The sequence below is a fragment of the Terrapene carolina genome, unplaced genomic scaffold, assembly GCF_002925995.2.
Source record: "Terrapene carolina triunguis isolate 2854851 unplaced genomic scaffold, T_m_triunguis-2.0 Scaffold180, whole genome shotgun sequence".
Taxonomy (NCBI): Eukaryota; Metazoa; Chordata; order Testudines; family Emydidae; genus Terrapene; species Terrapene triunguis.
This window is the reverse complement of record NW_020664531.1, coordinates 8,900,263-8,921,277: the sequence shown is the minus strand read 5'-3', so window position 1 is coordinate 8,921,277 and position 21,015 is coordinate 8,900,263. Positions and strand designations below refer to the sequence as shown.

The 21,015-nt window shown below is 40.4% G+C and overlaps 1 protein-coding gene across 1 annotated transcript in view; it reads left to right on the top strand.

Annotated features, from left to right (window-relative positions):
• LOC112117076 (growth factor receptor-bound protein 10) overlaps positions 1–21,015 on the top strand; it is a 193,279-nt gene that overhangs the window by 144,984 nt on the left and 27,280 nt on the right. The window contains exon 6 of the mRNA XM_026654111.1: positions 14,409–14,565. Coding sequence (XP_026509896.1) covers positions 14,409–14,565 — 157 coding nt within the window. The remainder of the gene's footprint in view (positions 1–14,408; positions 14,566–21,015) is intronic.

The following is a 21,015-nucleotide window of genomic DNA, read 5'->3' as shown; positions in this document are numbered from 1 at the left end:
TGTGCATCACTCTATAAACGTTTACTGATGATGTGCGAAGAGGAACTGCTTTCAGCAGAAAACATTTAAGTTACTATAGAAAGTAGTTCTCATGGCTCTAACTAGAGTGAAACAGATACCATGGTGTGAGAGGTGGTTGTTTGAGGGGTAGAACTGAAGCTGCCAGGTGAAAATGGGGAGGGACATGGGCTGGGTAGGGGAGAACAGTTCAGAGGGAAGAAAGAAGATGAGTTTGGTACTGCAGTGCACAATATTGTGAAATAGGCTATACTGGAACATAAAATTGGACAAAAGGACAGCTGAGGATTCAGGGAGGCTTGCATAACCATGTGCGCCTTCTGGAATATCTTGTGTCAATGTTCTGCTAAACATTCCACTCATTATTATAGCTTTACTAAATAAACCCTCCTACTGAGCAGCTATAATGAACATTTTACACTGAAGATTTCTAAACTAACAATACCATCTACAGTGAAATTAAATAACATACTTATGTGCACAACTTGTGTAGGAAAGAACATTTAATGACCTTCTCTTACCTAGATTATAAGGGGAAATTTGTGGAGAACGCTGTCACAAATAAGAATTTATAAGAGGAACGGAACCGGTTAGCCTCCTTTATGCCTAAGCTTTTAATGAAAACTAGTTGGCCCTTTCAGTTCCTAATGGGCTGTGTTCAAATACTAAGCTCTCTATTTCTATAATGTCATGTACTGCTTGTTCGGCATCTTTTTAATTAGTGACATTTTATTTAGTCCAAATTAAATATGCCAGATGTAGCCGATTTAGTGGCTAACAATGATGAGTGAGGGGAGGGGAGAACGAACATTATAGCCTTCTGTTCTCAAGGGAAGTTTTTTATTTCTAGTACCACAAGAGAAGTTGGAACGGTAACCATGGCAGCAGGGAATTTGTCCCTGTATGCTAAGCAAAGAGTTGATTTGTGTGGGTTTTTTGGGGTTTGTTTGTTAGTGCCCCCACCAAGAAGGAAGGGACATATTAAATGGCCTAGAGCAATGCTTTTTAAGGGGGACATTGTATGGGTTAAATTAGAGATGTTAGCCATGGAATTAAAGCTGAAGTTGTTACTAATCACTTGGTCCTATCACAGCACACAAGTCTGAATACATGTGAAAGGAAAATAAGACCATAAGAGATGGGAGCAAATATTTTTTTAAGTAGTAAAACCTATACATAAATGTAGCGGTAAACTTTCATTTTAAGATATTTTGTATAATAGCAACCTAATATGTGATTCCATTTGTAATCTCTCAAGTATACTACATCCCTTATATTTTAAAAAAAAAATCCTTTTTTGTGAAAGTGAGTGCAGTTCTTGCTCCCAGCAGGTTGAATTCAGAATACACTTGGAGCTTGTTGCAGTCAAGACAGTATACACGGAAGCAGCCAGCAATCTCAGTCATGATGGCACATTCCCAGATACTGCATCAGAAAAGGAAGCTTTCCCTTTTCGATTGGTTGTTTCTTGAAGGTGTTCACGTACAATGTCTAAACTCCCAGAGCACTTTTACATAATAAAAGTTTTCCTCTTAATGTATTTATAGTATTTAAATACATTGTGTTTATGAGTGTTTAAATACAATGAGGGGGAGAATCTGAAAAGGATGAAAATCTGATACTAATGTGTAGAAAGAACTCTTGAAATGCCCCTTATGTAACTCTTCCTTGGTAGAGATCTATAGGTATTTATTCTAATCACGCAACTGATGCTTACACAGTTGCACAGAAAGTTTCCTAATGTGAGCAGCTCTGTAAAAAAGCATTATTGTATTTGACAAATGGAACTATAAAACATTCGAAAGCTGCAGTCAGCAACAATTAGCCAATATTCTCTGCGTGAAATCTCTCGGTCCCAGTGCCTGTAACTTGGGGAAACAGCAAGTTAAGTAATATTGCTGAATTCTGTACGTTGAGGAAGAAACTGATGGCCAGGCATTAGCGATGCTTTGCCATGCCACTGTCATTAAGCCTGTCAACCCTCCTGGTTATAAAGCACCCCTCCTGTTATTTTCAGAGCAGTATGAGCTCTGCCTGCTGGATAAATCTGTTGTGAGCTACCGCTGATGCTATCAGAGTGGAGGAAAATTACATTTTAAAGGTGTGCTTGGGCTCTTGAGGTTCTGTTAACGTAAAAGAATGATTATATTTTTACAGTTCTTATAAGCTATACAGAATAGCTTTATACTTATGTCCATATAATTAAAGTTATTTTTTTATTGAGTGACATTAGAGATTAAGGTCCAGCTTGACAAAGCCCTGGCTGGGATGATTTAGTTGGGGTTGGTCCTGTTTTGAGCAGGGGGTTGGACTAGATGACCTCCTGAGGTCTCTTCCAACTCTAATCTTCTATGATTCTATGACTAGGCTATATTAGGTCTGAGTTAAGACTGTTTAGCTGAAATGTTCCTTCTGTCCAACTTATCCCATCTGTCCCCTTTAGCACCAGCCTCAGCTGCCTCTCACCTTGGTGTATCCTCCCTTCGGATAGTTGTAGCTATGTAACCCATCTTCTTCCACACATACCATGCTTGACTGTTGCTTAGCCAACAGAATCTTCAACGTATCTTTCCTAAGTTAATTGCTCCAGTCTCTTAACCTTTTTTGTTATCGGATTTCCCTCCAATTTGTTTACGTTTTCCTGGTTCTGAAGTGTCCAAAGCTGGCCACAGTAATGGGGGTATGTTCCAGGAGCCATATAGAGCGGGCTGGTTTTAGTCTAAAACACCTCTGTATGTATAATCAAAAATCTCATTATCTTGGTGTTGCCAACTTTTGTGATAACTTTTGTTTGCCCCAAGAGTCCAGCTTTGGGAATTAGGAATCACAACTTTTGTTTTCTTAAAGTCAATATTTAGCCCTCATGGCTGCAGAGAAAAAGCTTACAAATGTGAATCTTAGACACTGACACCAGAAAGCAAATAAAAAGAGCCCCAAATGTGGTGGTTTGTAAAATCTCATGATTTTAAAGCCAATCTCATGATTTCGGGGAAAAGGGTGCTGACTCGTTGTTTTTGAACACTTGGGGTTGACAAGTACTGTTATCTGCTACTACAGTGCATTAGAAGCTTGTATCTAAATTGCTGCCCACCACTACACCTTTTATGACTTGGCAATACTGTTAAATGAATTTTTAATTAAATATTTTGTTTAAGGATTAATTATTTCTTATGCACCCACGTAAATTAGCTTTCCTTTGTCCAGGTTGAATCTCATAATTTCTGGCTCTTTTATTCTTTGTCCTCAGTTCCATATCATCTCCCTTGGTAATTTATATTTAACATGTCTTCTTTCAGTCTGCCGATGATTGAGTGAGCTCAACCCTAATACTGTCTGGAACAACCCTGCACTAGACCTCTTCACCTCCCCGCCATCCCCAAATCGCTTTGCTCTCCGTTCATAGTTATTCTGCCATTTTTCAGTCATGTCACAGTGTTGAGATCCCAGCAAATAATTGTTGATACTCTAACCCATCTGAATTTTAAGAAAGTATTTAATAAATCTGCTGAACTTCCAAAATCAGTCAAGTTGGTGACACACTCAAATCCATGCTGCTTATTGTTCGCTATCCCTGTGCACCATTATGACACCACTGGGCCAGCCCCATCCATAAGGATTTGGGGGACAGTTGGTGAGAATTCTTTTGGCCTAGTTCACAATTTTTCATGACTGACTTTACGTTACGTGCAGGGGAGGGGAAGGGTACAACATGTCTGTAGTTCACCCTTTCTCCCCAGCCCCTCTCCAACAAGCCTTCTGCAGCAGAAGTGAATATCCAGCTGCTTTCTCCTTTCAACCGTAGTGATTGGTTTATATCAGTTTGTTTTCAAGGAGCAGGGGTGTGCACAGGAATTTAAATTTGACCCCTTTGGGGCGGGGGCACAGAAGCTTGCTGCTCCTCCTTCTCCTCCCCCCCCCCCCCCCCCCCCCCCCCCCCCGCCGCTCGCTGTCCCCTCTTTTTCCCCTGGCAGAGCTCAGTCTTCCCAGCCCTGACCCCAGCAGGCGCTTGATCTTCCCTGCCTCCCTGGGGCCGGAGAAGTTCTGTGCCCCTGATGACTACTGAGGGGGAGGAGGGGCGTGCCCTGCTTGCTCCCCCTTGCACACATCCTTGTCCAGGAGAATTTATGAAAATGTAAGCTGAAATCCTATTTCATGGTCCCCAGAATCAGGCTTTTAACCAGGTGCTTGCATGTGCTTTAAGCTGTCTGTAGCTTCACTTAAACTCCCTGGCAGTAGGGGGACACAGCTGAGCATACAACCAGGAAGTGAGGTATAAGGAAAAAGACGGAGACCCTGATGATAAAACGGTCTCCTTACCAGCTAGCTGCAGGAGTTTGCCTTTAAAATAAATATGTATACCTAGGCCCCATATAACCTGCAGTTTTACAGCCTGTGATGCTAGGAAGGGGTGGGGAAGCAATGGTTTCCCATGAAAACCACAGCTTCCACAGCCGGCATTTCTACAGTTAAGGGATGAAAGTCCAGAAAGAGCATTAGCCTCAGTTGCCTAGGGGTGGGCAAACAATTGTTTCCTAGGATTAACACAATAGATGTTTTGTTTTGAGGATGAAGAGAGAAAATTGCATAGTCATTATTTAGGGATGAAGGGTTGCAAAGTGGTCCTTGTGGCCATTGCTTTTAAATAAATGTCCTCACTGTTCTGCTGTATGCTAGATGATCTGTAGAGAATGAGCATCACACAGTGATCTCCTGCCATGTGGCTGAATAACCCCAATTTATGCTCTACTGTGTGACTGTGGCACACACTGTTGTCACAAGCTGCATTGACCTAGAACTGTTTGTAGATATAATGCTTAAATCTAATGAAATAAATATATAAACTGCATGGTCTCTTTTATTTTCAGTTGACTCTAGATGAACTGTCTAACTCAACTTGCCATTATTTTAAAAATAAAACTGTTTACATGCTATTTCTAAATTTTAAAATAAACTTCTTAAGCAAGACCCGGACCCCAAAATTGATGGCATGCCAGATGGACTGCTGTGATGAGCAGCAGGATTGGATCCCCCAGTAGCAATAGCCCTTTCCTGATCATTAATGGGGCCCGATATTTTGCACCATAACCTCCCTCACTGTGTTTTCCCAGGAAAAACATAGGAGGTACTGTTCCAACTTTGGAAAAGAATCTCTCTCCAAAGTGGCCAAACATGAAGAGAGTAACTAAATTGGATAAAAAGGCTGAAAGAGCTTATGAACACTTCTACAACAGATGTTACTCAGAGAACTGCCTGGTCAAGAACCTGGTGACCATGTTCATGTCCAAGTGGATGGAGGAGGGGGGGCTGTCATGAAGAAAAAAGAATTCAGCACCCAAATCGTGTGATTGAGACCGACAGAGGAGAGTTCAACAGAAACTGTCAGTGTCTACAGTTTGTGCCTCAGAAAGAACAATCAACAGAGCAAACTCGAGAGATGACAGATGCAGAATAACGGGGGAGTGGGAGAGCTACAGATTCCAAGCTGACCACAGCCAGTCATTGCAACTAAAGGACGGCCAGATGACCAAGTTGTTATGCGTTCAAGTCATGTAATCAGAAAACCAGTATGATTCAGAGACACTTAACAGGCAAAATTAGCATGAAATGTAAATATTGTAAATGGTGGGAATGTGGAACTTAAAAGGAGGAGATGTAATGGATGCTAGAATGTATTATATTAAGTCATTAGGTAGCACTGGGTGCAAGCATACCTTATTTACGATATTCTCAGCCATACAGACAGAACATGAGAGGATTTTATATTGAACACATCTAGTGTGTATCTCACTCAGAAGGAAGCTTTGTAGCCATTCCATATCTGGCACAGGAGCATAATAGCGAGTCCTGCAGCATGTCTGGGAGGGTGTCTTATCCAGATACTGGCAAATCAAAGTGGGAAGCTAATTCTAGAGTCCAGGACCCCTAACTGAAAATGGCCTGCTGGCTCTTCATTTGGCCCCGGTGCTCTAATCTCAAGTGCTTCATTTGCCATTGTCTCAGTATCCTACTGGGAAAGAAGCAGCCATTCAAGCAAATGGGACTCGTACCATTTTATTTAAGCCAATGTGAAGCTACTCCGTAGTCTAGTTATGCTATCTGTCAAACTTTACATGGACATGGTTCCTGTTGTTGAAAGCCTGTATCGTGAGGTATATGTGGTCCTAATTCAGTTTTTAAAGAATACTTTATAATGGCAAAAACCTTAACCAAAGAAGTTGCAGACTTTGTTTATGTTCTCTAAGAACTGTCCTTAATCTTGATTTTTCTTTTGATTGTCCTTTCTGGACGTATGTTTGCAAGAACTTTTCTACTTAGGCTTATTATCACTCCCTCCTCCCCCTTCTTGAATTGAAGCTCAGAGATGATAATACATTTGGTACATAACTGGGGAAGAGGGTAAAATATTTAGTAATAGATTTCATAGTAAGGAATTTTTCATAGTCACTAAAGGTTAATGCCAGACAAAGCTATTTAATTATTTTAATTACATTATCCAAAGTGTGAAACAGTGGCTACAACTTTTAAGAAAGGTTCTGGTATTCTATACATAATTAGTTATGTGGAAAAAATGGCTTGTGGATTAATGGCCAAACCTGGTGCCAGGGGTGGCTAAATTTAGGGGTGGTAGTAGGAGAACTAGACAGGGAGACATTATATCTGTTTCTTTACTACATCAGAAATCTAGAATACCAAAAAATTTGTACAACTCAATGTTTTCATTAGATTCCAGTCCAGTTCTGCTGACCCAAACAATTTCAACATGCATATAAAGTGAACTGTATGAAGCTTGCCCTTTATGTGGGATGACCTGTAAAGTACTGTTGAAGTTTTGGCAAGTTTCATAAATAGTAACGTAGCCGTGTTACAAGAATCCAAAGTCAATATAGTTCATATTAAATGAATTGAAAACTGGTTATCACTAGATCTCCAATACAACTAAACTCTCAAATGTTTCTAATAGGGACCCACAGGGTTCACTTCTTGGCCCAATGGTGTTCAATAGATCTATCAATGATATGGAAGAAAATATAAATCACTGCTGATAAAGTTTGTAGATGCATGACACAAACTGGTGATGTGCTCAATAATGAGAACATTCAATTCTATCTCTCTCCTCTATTCCTCATCCTAATTTCCCAGCCTGATCTATAATTTGGAACTTTTTTTCCCTCATCCCACTTCCCATCTGCATCTCTGAATTTTATAGGTGGGAAAAGTTAGAGGATCAGCTGGCTTATCAAGCTGCTGCAAGTTTTGGGAAGGAAGATGTGGTAGGGATGAGATAACATTGGGGACAGACAATGCACTGTTTTTGTTGCAAATATACAAGTCTGTGTCAGGTAAGTGGTAGAATGCAGTTTTAAATATGAAAAGTTCATCACTTGGGGTAAAATGATTGTGACTACCATGGTCTTAGTTTGCTGTGGCCATATCCTAGTCCTTTAGTATTGGTAAGCTCACAACTTGGATACTGCCAGGTATGATTCAGTTGCATACAATCATTCAACTGTGCTCTCCCTCAAACATTCCAGGTGAGCAGCTTTTCAATTGGAATGCCAACATGGCACATAATCCTGAGACTAATTGACATATTTGTTCACTTGGAAGTCATTAAGTATCCAATGTTTTTAGCTTCATAACAGGTCATACATTTTCAAATATATGTTTGGTTATTAGAATTTCCTATTTAAATATGGGGGTGCAGTATTCACAGTGTCATTGTGTGGTGACTAATGGCAAATGTTTACTTTTTAAAATCAGTATGTGATCATTACTGAGTTTCTGGAATGTGCCCACATTCCACTTTCCAAGTCAAATTGTTCCTCTGAATCCTGGAAGGAACATAAAACTTGGTAACCTAGCAGAACGGAGGGGTGGGAGTGGAAACAACACTGAATTCTTAATTTAAACACTTGCACTTAATGCAATGTTAAGATTAAATAGTCAAACGTGGAAGTCAATACCAAGATCTAGGTTCTTATAATAACAATAACTCTTCTCCTTTGCACATGGGCTGTTAAATGTATACCTAAATATGGTGTGTGCCATGTAGGAGACTTAATGTTGCTATGAGAACCTTAACCTTGGCATTTCCTGGCTTTTAGATGTTTACATGCAAAAAACCCTACTGCAATATGAAGGTTCCACACAATATTTATTGCATGATTCTTGCTAAAGAAAACACTGTGCACTGAATGATATTTAAAAGGTCCCAGCTGCACTTTGAAGTTCACACCTTTATTGCTGGTGCTGCTGTTTTAGAGGATTTTTTCCCCCCTCTGTTGTTGCTTTCTGACTCCAGTCTTGCAATCAGAAGGGAAAAATTATAGGATTGACATATATATTTCAGTGAAACACTTAAAATGCCTCTTACTCCTCTAAGCTAAATACATTAAAGATTGTGAGGTGCTGAGACACTGCGTAATGGGCAGCATAAGTATCTTAGGTAGATAACTGCCCTAGAGCAAGTTAGGGAAACTCGACTATAATACCACAGTGTGGATCTATGCTAGACAGAGCTAAAATCTTTTCAGATATGTGCCGAGCGTGCTCAAAGTTACTCTTTATCAAAGGCTTACCACTGTTGAATCTGAACATTTTCCCCTTCTTGCTACTCTCTGAACCAAGCAGAAAGTGTACTACTCATTAAGGGTAATCCACATGCAAAGTTAGAATCTACAGTCATTGACAAATTGTCAGTAAGTGACATGGGATTAAGACACTGAAAGCTCTCACTTCTCTCATAACTCAAACTCCACGATTTCGTTATTTAAAAAAAAATAATTAGAATAACTTTGAGGCTGAGGAAAGTTGGAAGTTTTCCAGAAAACTTGTCATATGAAAACAGGCTTACAATGAAAACTCCCAATTTAATCATAACCATAGTGGTTAGTACCTATGTGTCTTTTGTAATCAGCAGATGTTCTTGCATTGTATCAGCTAACTGCAAAAATCTAACTGCAAGTATGGTCATCTTATTACCTGGATGTTTTTTTTTAATGTCTAAATGATTTAGCAGAGTGATTGTGGATTCAGGAATCTGATCCAAAACCTACTGAAGTGATTCTTTTTCTTCTGTTTTCATGAGAAGCTTGCACATAACAAGTCAACGAGGTGGTTCTTCAGGATACACTGGTAGTTTACGGAGATCCTCAAATCTACTTCTATGAGAAAAGTGAAGCATTTGCAGAGCCACCAAAACATTTATTCCATTAATTTTCAAGCTGAGCTCACTGTCTTTTGGCTAGCCAGATCCCTCCATCCCCTTGTATGCCTTTCTTAAATTGTTGAACACAGAATGATTGTGACATAGGTTAGTTAGCATTGGTGTAAATTCATCTGTGATTAAATTTGTGTAGAGCCCCAAAAGTAAAGGGATAGAAAATTCAGGCCAGGTCTACATTAGAAACTTTTGCCAGTGTAATGTTGGTTATGGATGTGATTTTTTTTTTTTTTTTTTTTTTTAATAAGAGATTTCTGTACCTGCAAAAGCCCTAGGGTAGATGCAGTTATACTGGTATAAAAATGCTTTTGCTGGTGTTAATTATAATGCCTACTTCTTATATAGCATTTTTTAATATAGCTTATTTTGCTTGGGAAACTGGTACAAGCCCTACTGGCAAAAAAGTGCATTCGACTGGATCAGCTGCCAAGGGTTTGCCAGCATCGCTGTACTGACAAATCTTTTCTAGGGTGGACCTGGCCATATAGCAGAACAAAACCAAAGAGAGTGAAGCAGTGAGGCAATGAGGGATGATTGGGTAATGATAAATATAAAACCCTTGTTCCCAAGGAAAGGAAATTAGGAGTACCAATAGGGCAGAGGGAGGAAGATAATGTAATCGTGACCTTGAACTGGGTTTATTTTTATCTTGTCCCTTTTAATGATCTCATTACTTCATGTAACAAGCACCATAGTTGCTCCTGGGAAAGTGTAGGCTGGAAGGTGAGGTGTTCCTTCCTTCATAATATAAAACCACTAAACTGGTGTATGTTAAAGTGCTTTCAATTTTTAAGTCTGTTCAAAAAGAATTCTTCACAGAACAATGGCGCAGTCTGTTATCTGTTCCTTTGCATTGTAAAGCACTGAATGTGCAGCCAATCGGAGACTCCGACTGGCTGAACATTCTTAACCTTGATTTTGAATGGAAGGTACCTCGTGCTGCTGACATAACTGAGTCCTTGTTGTAAGTCATTGTTCCAAGCAGTTGACTGTTGCATTTTACTCTGGGGGGTGGCAAAGTAAAAGTTTTTTGTTTAAAACTGATTTTTCTGGACCTCTGCTAAGTGTGTCTGTAGCTTCTACCTACTGGAAGAGAGTGCTTTATTCATAGAAGAAACTGATTCATTTTCCTTTAGTTAGGTCACTGGTGCAATATCAGCTGTGCTCATGAGGCACCCTCTGATTCATAGCAGAAATAGGATTGGGTGTGGAGCACTTACAAGCTTGTATTAGTAGATTATGCCATTATGTGTAATAATATTTTTTTTTTAAATAATCAAAACTAGCTGTCTCATTGACCACTCCTGGCTGGTTTGGAATTAGGCCTGTGTGTTGTAGAGGGAGAGTACTCGTGCTCAACACTCTCTCTTTTTATCATTGAAACAATGGCAAAAATAATCAAACTGCTGTAGCAACCAAGTCCACTTCCTAAAATATAAAATTTTATCTTAATATACAATATTCATTTGGACACCTCCATGAAATCTAATTCAATAGCCTCTTTTCCCTTCACAAAAGCCCGTTATTTAACACTGCATTTCCCCACCCCACCCTTAAAGATTTTAAGCTTCACCTTGTTGCGCTCTCCTTTGTTTCTACAAAATCTGGTTAACTTGTGCTGTCTCTGTTTATTGTAGGGTTACATTCCCGCAATTTTGTCCCTCTATTGGTATGGTTCATTATGTCCTCGGTGTCGATGGTGGCATGTGACCTCTTGCTGTTCTCTCCTACTTATGCTGCTTTATCAATAGGGAAATGTAACTTGTTCCCTTCCATCCACCCACTACATTCCAAATCCCCAATATATCAAATGAAGGAAGCTTTAAAAAACTGAATGAATGAATTTCTTGCTTTATCTAATGCAGACTTGCAGAAGGGAATACCTGGATTCTTTCTGCAGTGTATAGCTACAGGAAAAAAGGACTGCAGAAATATCAGAGGTGTATCTGAGCCCACGTCTACACTAGGAACTTAGGTCAGGATAACTACGTCTCTCGGTGTATTCCCCAGTGTAGACAGCTCTATGTCGTTAGGAGAATTCTCCTATCAACACGGTGTTCCACCTCCCCAAGAGGCGGTAGCTTATTCCAATGGGAGAAGCCCTCCTGTCGGCATAGTGTCCTCACTGAAGTGCTACAGCAGCACAGCTGCAGCGTTCTATGTGTAGACCTGCCCCGACCCTGAATAGACTTCAGCAAACTTCCCATCTCAAAAGAGCTTTTTGGTGTAACACACTTAAAAGCAATAGACCGTGATCTGAAGTTGTGAGGTGGGGGAAGGAAATGGGACTAGCACAGAAGCAATGTGGTCAGCATTTCAGTACACATCAGGTGCTAGGGCACCGGGGAGAGAGGCTGCTGCCTTCTCCTCCTGGCTTTACTGCAGCAGGCTTTTCCCTAGCTGGAAATACAAAGAAAGGTGTGGGGTGACTCAAGGCTTTTCTCCCTATCCCACACAAGGGCTTGTTAGACATTTCTGATAAAACAGCTCTGCATCTCTCTTGGGTCTCACAGGCAGCACAAGGGATGGGCAGCCTGCCCTATGCTGCCAGGTGCTTCCTGGCTTTGTGCAAGTCTCCAGGCAGTGAAAAGGTCTTTTCCCATCCTCCGCCAGGATCCTGGTAATTCCCCTCCCCTTGTGCTCCTGTTCTTCTGTTACATTACTTGTAAAACACTCCTTTGCAAAGTCTGGGAAAGAGAGTGCCTGAGCATTCCCCTCCACAGTGCACGAGTGATGTCAGCAGGCTAGTTCATGAGACAGGAAGTTCAATTAAATGGTTTTGTTCCACTACAGAAAGCAGAGTCAGATAGATACACAAAGCCAACTGAAAGTAGATATCCCCTCCCCCCCAGTTATACTGCTCTTGTGTGTTACTTGTAGTAATAATAGGTACAAAATTTTAAGATGGATATGGGATTATTTTCCCTCTGCCCCGATTCCCCTCTCCCCCTGCAAAAAAAAAGAGATGATTCTCTCTTTAAGATCAGGTCCAGACTGTGAACATGGAAGCCCACTATGTTCCCATGTTGTGGAATGATGTATTTTTGTTTAGTGTATCAGAGATGCATCCCTTTCCTTTATTCGAAGCTAACTTCATTGTGGCAGAGTGGTTTTGTAACATTGCTAGTATTTCAAGATTGAGATCACTGTGTGGAGATAATACCTTTATACTGTAAAATGTGTGCTAATTACTGAAAATAGACTTGTCTAGGGACACAAAACAGAGGGGCAAAAACCCATCAAATGTCTTCTGACTAGGATTTCTATGACTTGGTTAAGTGTTACCAGGAGTCTGAGTGCAGCTGTAACATTGTACAGAGTGCATACCTTCCAGAGAGCTACAGCAACCGGGATTCCCCCCTCCTCCTCTTCAGAGCCTGCTTCTGAAAGAGCTGGCTCATCCCTGCTGTCAGATGAAGCAGTTTCCTGAATGCATGGGTTTGAGTCACTTTAGCTAGATTAAGCTTTAACTCCTCCCTAGCTGGGCTTGAATTTGTACATAGCTATGGGAAAGGAAAGGGGGAGGGGAGCAGCGAGGGAAGTGGTGGGTAGCTGTCAGACCTTAGGTTCATGGAAATACTGTACCTAATCAATAATCTAGCGCCAGCTCTAACCTGTAGCACAAGAGTGAGCTGTTAAGATGAGCCACTCATATTCCACTTGCTAAATCAACAGTCTGTTATAATGAGAACTCAGACCACTAAGCGAGCATTTAGCTAAAGGAGTAGGGGGAGGGGATAAGCCGGCTAGGAAGAAGGAAGAGGTAGCAGTAGCAAGCAGACTAGAAGTTCAAGTGCTTAAGTTGCATGTAGATGACATCAGCTGCTGTGAGACTGGGCTATTGAGAGATTTGGCAAAGAAATCAGAATTCAGGGGACATGCCTGCTTTTGGCTCTGGGATTTCTGTGTTCTTTTCCTTTGAACTTTTTAAGATCAGAGGGGTTTTAAACATTTGTGGGTGTTCATAAAAAGATTTCCTTTGAAATTTTTTTCTTACTGGGGGGGAATAATTTGGAAGTCTGATAGTGTGTGGGAAATGATTACATCAGTCACAGGGAGGGCTAGGATTGGTCTACACAGTGTGGTTTGATTCACTACCTAAAAGATTGTATGTAACCCTTTGAGTGGAGCTCTGGAAGAGTTGTCTGCTTCCCCAGAAACAGTACCCAGAACAGGGGCTACGTGACAGGTACAGTACAGTAATCCACTGACACTACAGAACACCCCGAGTGTGCAGCTTAGTCTGCAAAGGGTTGGAAGAGGCAGAGAACAAACTCTTTCAAGAGGCAATCTATATTTAAAATGCCATCTTGTTCTTCTGACTGCTGCCTTTTACGTGCTGTTGAGGTAAGATTTTCCATATCAAATTACCCACAAGGTTTCTGCTAGATCAATGTCCTCTCTTGCTAGGATGCAGAATGTTTTAATTTGGGATTAAAATAAATCTTGGTACTCTAAATTTGATTATATGGGGAAACAATTTTGCAGTAAGTGTATTGTTTGAGCAGAACAATGCTAACGGGAAAGCATCTGTATAATTCAGGGGTTGGGGGGAGGTTTCTGACACGTTCTCTTTAGCTCCATTAATGTTTCGAATGTACAGTGTATGCACATTTGATTTCAAACTCCTTAAATCTAAGATGAAAGATAATTCAGGGGGAACAGAGAAATGTGTGGACAATGCTAGGTAATTCATATGTGGATAAACTGCAAGTGGAAGTTAGAAAGGCGAAACAATCAAAAGTTAGTCCTGAGCAAGGGAGCCATTTTTAATTTTTAGAATTCAACGTAATTTGATGTAAATGTTCAAATTCAGTAGACCCCAAACTAGTTTTTTTTTCTATTCGTTTTTTACCAAACGTTCCAGTACATTGGTATTATTTCATTTATGCTTGTTGTCTACTGCTGCGTAAGGAATCTCTGCTCTCTCTCCCCTTCTAGATACATGTTCATATTAATGCTGCCCAATGTTCCTTTAGGACCAGGGTGGGAGGGGGAGGTAAAGGGGATGAGGAGAAAGTAATATAAAGTAAATCATGTGTGTCATTTGTGCTGTCTGCTAAGATTCCTGGAGTTATAACAAGGAGGGAAGCTATGTACAGTGACTGGTTTGCATATTTTCAGAACATAAGGCCGTTGATCTGTAAGTGTATCCTTTATGTTGCAGGATGTAAAAGTCTTTAGTGAAGATGGGACAAGCAAAGTGATCGAAATTCTAGCAGACATGACAGCCAGGGACCTCTGCCAGCTGCTCGTTTACAAAAGTCATTGTGTGGATGATAACAGCTGGACCCTAGTGGAGCATCACCCTCATCTAGGATTAGGTAGGGAACCGTCAAGCATGGCAATGTTAACTATGAACATACAATGTGTAATATAACAATATGGATGTCTTTACAATTGCTTCATTATGGACAAAGGTTTTTAATCTCTAAGTGATCTGGAATCACTTGCGTGCTTTAAACTAATGCGTGTTAAGCATTTGAACCATTTTTAACTCTCCTATATATTATTTTTCTAGTCTTCACACTATTCTTACTTTGCTGTGTTTTGAGGCTATAGCAAATAAACAGCTTAGGCAAATTAAGCTTGATCCCTAAAGAGTACTGGCCCTGTGAATCAGCTCAGCTCATCACCAGCTGGGAGACCTGAATGAACAGACTCAACCTTGCATACCTACAGTATGGTTATGAAAGCTAGACACACTGTGGGGAAGGAGAGGGGGCTGAATACACTTGACTTCAGGGAGGGGAGAGTATTGGTACTGCCACTCACAGGGGATTGGCAATTCCTGGACCAGCACTGGCATCTGCGCTCTCTAGGCAGCAGCTACTCCAACTGATTTGAAATTAAGGTGCCATGGTTACAGTTGGCAAGAAGGCAGCAAGAGGAAGAACTGCAGGGAATTAAATAACATTAGGAATTGGTTTAATTACAGTACCTGAAAGAATCTCATGCTACTTAATCTGGCTTCTGCTCTTATTTTGTGGAACGGATTTAGTAGAAGCACCATGATGTGCAACTTTTGAATATGCAGTATGTGAATAATTTGCTGAAACAATACAGAATTGTATATGATACAGAATATGGCATTTGAAATGTTAACCAATATACTTTGAGGTGAATTGCTGCCTTTTAAAAAAAAGAAAAGTCAATGGAGATTATGATCAAGCAGAAATAAGCAAACCATTAACTGTAGTCATAAGCACTGAAATTGTGAACACTATCAGTGGTTTATAAAAGTGTTTTAAAAATCTAAAATTTATTCAGCCTTTACAAATAAAGAAAGAAGTGATTTGCTGGAACTGTGATACCCTAAATGGATGCTATTCAACACAGAAGTTTACTGTTCTGCAAGTTAACTCTCCAAAATGTCTTACAGTTTAACCCAATTAACAAATTCTTCCAGTTAGATTCTATTTTTCAGTGTAAAAATAGAACTAACTATTCCATAAACATGGAAACCTGGTTCATGTAAAATGACAGCTTCCAGCTTTGTTCATAGCATAAAACAAAATTGACAGTATAAGTTACAGAATCTACATTTCGTCAGTCTAAAGCACCATATCCACATGTGGGAAAAAAATTATTAAAATTTTAGCAATGCTCATTAAACTACCAGGCACTCTGTCCATATTTCCTTTCCCATCACTGCTGATTACCAAGGTATTGTGTAAACAGAAGCCTTCTGCTTTGTAATCAACATCCTTCTCCTGCCAGATTCATTCAGTGATGCCACAATTCAGTGTTTGTGACATCACAATAGCTTCCATGGTGACTAATTGTGCTGTCAAACTCTGGTGTGTGACATCTCTGAATGAATCGGGCAGGAGACTGATTAGGAAATCAAAAGCTTCTGTTTACATACAAATAACTTGGTAATTAACAATGATGGGAAAAGAGCAAGATACTTATCAGTCTGCATTTATATACAGTAGAATCTGCATATAGCGGAGCTCCATTTTATAGTAAAGCATGAAGCAAATCCTGGATTGATTCAATTAAATGCAATGTACAAACTGCAACTTGAGTTATAATGAAACTTTCCATGGGGGAAAATAACTGCTAAAAGAGTGTTCCAGGGTTAGCAATCCAGTATATCCACGTTACAGGTCTTAAAAATACACTTCATGATTTGAGAGTGAAAAAATTACAAAATTTTTTACAAAATTGAAAGAGCACCCAAGATAAAAAAGGAATGCAGTTTGCCACATGAAAGAAACTTCACCTGAATTCTCAGTTCCATAGAATGGAGGCTTATATATTCAAAATATATATTGCACTAAAGACCATCCTCCGGAGAATTCAAATACCACCCATCCCCCAAAATCACCAGCACAATTTTGATTAAGCTTAGTTAGAACATTTGCCATGCAACCAAATTTTGCTGGCCCTTGGGTGGCTGCTCTGAGAGGCTTTTATGTGCATGTTTCAGATATTGCCAGATTGTGGCAGTGGTCTCATAGTCTTCTCTTACCACCCCACAGCTCAGTCTACAACGAGGTGTCCCATGCTCTAAAACCTTCCCTCTACATATGCGTTTTTTTGTAATACATCTAGGTACACTTGAGATGTGAAACAATAATTCCAGCTGTTTTGGGGTGAGGGGAAAGAAAACGTAAGTGATTCTCATGGCTCTGTGGACGCGTTTCTAGAAGATGTTTCTGACAAAACTAGCTGTTGCTCAGATATCAGCAGAAGTAATGCTTTAGTTTAGAAGGTGGTTCTGAAGTCATCCAAGAACACGATGGCCTCCTAATAGTTTAATTTTTCCTCCTAATCTACTCTGCTGCATAGGAGCTCTGTTTGCAGAATCAGTTCAGTTCAGGATCACACAATGGTGGCATGATTTAACTTCTTGGAATGTAGAGTTCACTGGTTAGTGTGGTGATATTTTAGGTCCCTGCTACCAAAGGGACCTTAACCAGACTGCTTACTTTGCATACACACTCATTTGTATGTCCAAATAACATTTCCACATGCAAATTGCTGCAAACAGCTATTTGAGCGTGCAAATTAATTTGTGTATCCAAAACTGTGTGTATAGAAGCAATGTTTTTGATATAGCCTCTAGGCCCATTTAGATTCCTGGCATCGAAGGTCACATTGCACTTTACTTAAAATCTGACATTAATCTCTAAAACTTGAGTTAATCCAAACATTTTATTTGTAGCTCTTGAAATCTAGTTTGTTCTTGCAAATGAGTGTCTTCCTTGTGTGCTGCTTTACTAGTCTTTCTGTTCGCATAGCAGCTTGGTCAAGTAATGGTATTTTGCAGAAGCGAGGCCTTCTACGTTGATTTGACATACACAAAGGTGTGATCCTACATTTCTATGTTTGACCCAAAGAGGGCCGTTTCTCTTGAGATTGCCACTTGAGTTGTCTTTTAGACCGTGAGGCCATCAGTCAACATTCAGTCACCACGTTGCTGGCTTTGGTTGTGCCGAAGCCCTTAACAGGGAGGACCGCATGAAGGTTGCCATCTTCCTCTCCTCCTGCTTCACTATTACCTACTATTTTTTTAAAGGGGAGGGAATTGAGTTATTTCAGTTTCTTGTTAATGTCTGATAAAGACAATAATGAGATCAAGTGTTCATGAAAATATGTTCTTTGATCATGTAAAAATGTCTGCCTGTAAACCTCATTTTCTAACTGGACAGGTTTATTTAACATTGGTAAGCGAAAGCAAAATTTTACATACCTGGAACAGTGATAGAGCTGTAAAGTGTAGAGCTGGTGTTGGAAATATGAATTGGAAAGTAGTGTCATTGTGTGGTTCCATGTTTACATCATCTCATTTACTTCCATATAAAATTTGCTTAAATTTATAAGTAAAAATATGACTTTTCCTAAGAGCCACCTCACTAACTGAAAAAATGAAACTCAAGCTGTTGGTTCTTCTGGCTGCTGCATAATTGCCCTTAATCAAAGTTCTGTAATCAGAACTTTCTGGGTATTACACCGATGGGGAAATGAGATGGATCCTGTACTGAACTCAGATGCATTAATTGTGCAGTTTTAAACAGTAATAAAAAGCAGTTTAAAAAACTGGTTGTCATTATGAAGTGACCCCAGAGAGGACTTTGAATAAACACAAGGAATAGATCAGATTGGTTAGCGGGTGCCATTTTTAGTAACTTTATCTAATCAGCCTTCCTTAAGCATTATGGTTAGAGTCCTTCAGAGTGTTATGTAAGCTCTTTCTGGATTATTGTTGTCTGGTACTTGAGCATGCTTTACTACATCATGAAAAATCTGTTGTTATGGATGTGCACGATTGTCATAGTGCACAGATGGCGCACCCACGGCAGCCCCCCATCAGCTCCCCTCCCAGCACCTCCCGCCCGCCGGTGGGTCCCACAGATCAGCATCTCCCCGTCCCTCCCAGCACCTCCCGTCCGCCACGAACAGGAGTATCGTAATGTGCAGGAGGGTGAGGGGAGGAGGGAGGATTTGGCAGGCTCGGGGGAGGGGACAGAACTGGACGGGAAGAGGTGGGGCCTTGGGGGAAGGAGTGGAGTGGGGGCGGGGCCTGGGGAAGAGCCGGAGGTTCGAGCACCCCCCGGCACTTTGGAAAGTCGGCGCCTGTGACGATTGTAATATGTCCACGTATAATGGCAATGTGGAATTAAATCCTTGTTTGTGATTGAATTAAAGCTAGGAGTGCACAAGAGTGGCATGTTTAACTTCTTGAAGATAAGCATAAAACAACCAGATAAAACAAATAACTTTACATAATTGTTGTGATTTACCATTTAATAACGCTTAACACATATCTGTGATTCTAATTTTGGAGCCAAAATTCAGTGCATCTCTAAAGTTGTTGTGTTGGTACATCCATAGCCAAGTAGCTTTGTAGAAAGTCTCATCCCATTAGTCAATAAAAGAAGGAATGTCCTGTGTTGCAGCCTGTGTAAAGATGTAGCACACTGACAGCTGTGGGTTTGCTTCCCCTCAACATCTAAATCTGCTAAAATGTTCAAATTCTGGTTGGCTTGTATCATCAACATGAAAATTCAAATTGTGTTGTGACTGGTTCCCCTGGGGTGCCACCTGGAACTGGGGGTACCACTGTGCCCTCTTACCCACCAGCCTGGGCTCCCTCCCTGATAGATAAACAAAAACGCAAACTGAGCTTTAACACACTAGCTAGGATATGAATTAGCAAATTCTCACCCTGAGTGATAAACAGGCTGGCAGATTCTTAAGGCACAAGCTGCCTTTGCTTTGCAGCTTGGGTTTCCCAGGTTTCATACACAGGCTAGAAATCCCTTTAGCCTGGGACCATCACTTCCCCCAGTTCAGCCTTTTTTCTTCAGGTGTTTCCAGGTGTGTTGTTGTTGGGAGAGTGAGGTACCATCATGATGTCATTTCCCCCTTTTATATCTTCTTCCCAGTTGCTGGAAAGCTCTTTTGCTCTGACCTGGGTCAAACAGTTCCCATTGTGTAGTGCTATCTCTGAGAGGTTTCTATTGTACATAGTTCCTGGGGTAATCCTTGTGCTTGTGTGCATTTCCTCAGTAAGCCATTAACATTGCTTGGCCTTTTTTACTATTGTACCGGAAAGGCTGCTTGTGGGTGTTTTTAACCTCACAACATGTTCCAGTAACACATATATAGACAAACTTCATAACTTCACATATGATGATAGCACATACAATCCAACATTAATGTCTAGCAGATCAAGACTTAGAATGATACCTCACAAGATATGTTTTGTGCAAAACATATCCTAATTATGTGACAGTGGTGAATAAGGGAGTGTCAGGGTGTCACACATGTTATTTCAGCAGAAATGCCACCACAAAATTTCAGAGGTAGATGGAAACTAACTTGGTAAGGAGACAAGTTTAGGACTTTTTATTCATCTCTACACAATACTTCCGTCAAACATTCATAGAATGTATTTAGACAAACTAAAAGGCAAAGTACAAGCCACATTGACAAATGCTGGCCTAAATTACGCTTCCTCAGGATAAGCAAGACATATACGCTGACTACCTTAAAATCAATGTGAGCTTTACACTGTATCATGAAAGATGAAAGACTTTAAGCTCTGTAAGATCAACCAGGAAAGGCAGTGCCTGAACCCATGGCCCTTTACAGGGTACAACCTACTATCAAGTCTGTCATCTTTAAATCAAAAGACTATTCAGGGGGAAAACACCCCACTGACCTGTTACCCTGTTGGAGAAAGAGATGGTCTGAGGTAGCCAGGACCCAAACAACATAGTGATTTATAAATTAAAATCAATATGTCAAATTACATTCGGAACCTAGTGGAGAATTTAGAGATTTAGGGGGCAGATCCTAAGCTGGTATAAGGTGTCACAGCCTCATTGACTTCAGTGAAGCTATGACCAGTTATACTATCTGAGGATCTGACCCTAGATGTAAAATGCTCTCTGTGGCTAGCACACTAAAAAGGAGGCTGCTTTCTGCTCTTGCTATATCTTCCAAATGGTCTTCAGGGGTAGCCCCACAAAGAGTGAAGTGCAGTAATCCAATCTGATGGCCTCAAAGGCTTGGAAACCTCTAAAGTCCACAATGAAATGTCACAGTTGAGATGAATGCAGATGGGGAAAAGACAATTGGCCCTCCAGTGGATCATTACTAATGAAAGGTAAATCTTAACTTGAGCCCACTAAATTAAACTGAAAGGCATGCAAGAATATGCTTGCTTTTGAGATTTCAATCACTTTTTGCCTTTCACTGGGCTTGAGAATATCACAAGAGAAGCTTTTCCCCATGCTATCTTGAAATTCTGGTCCTGT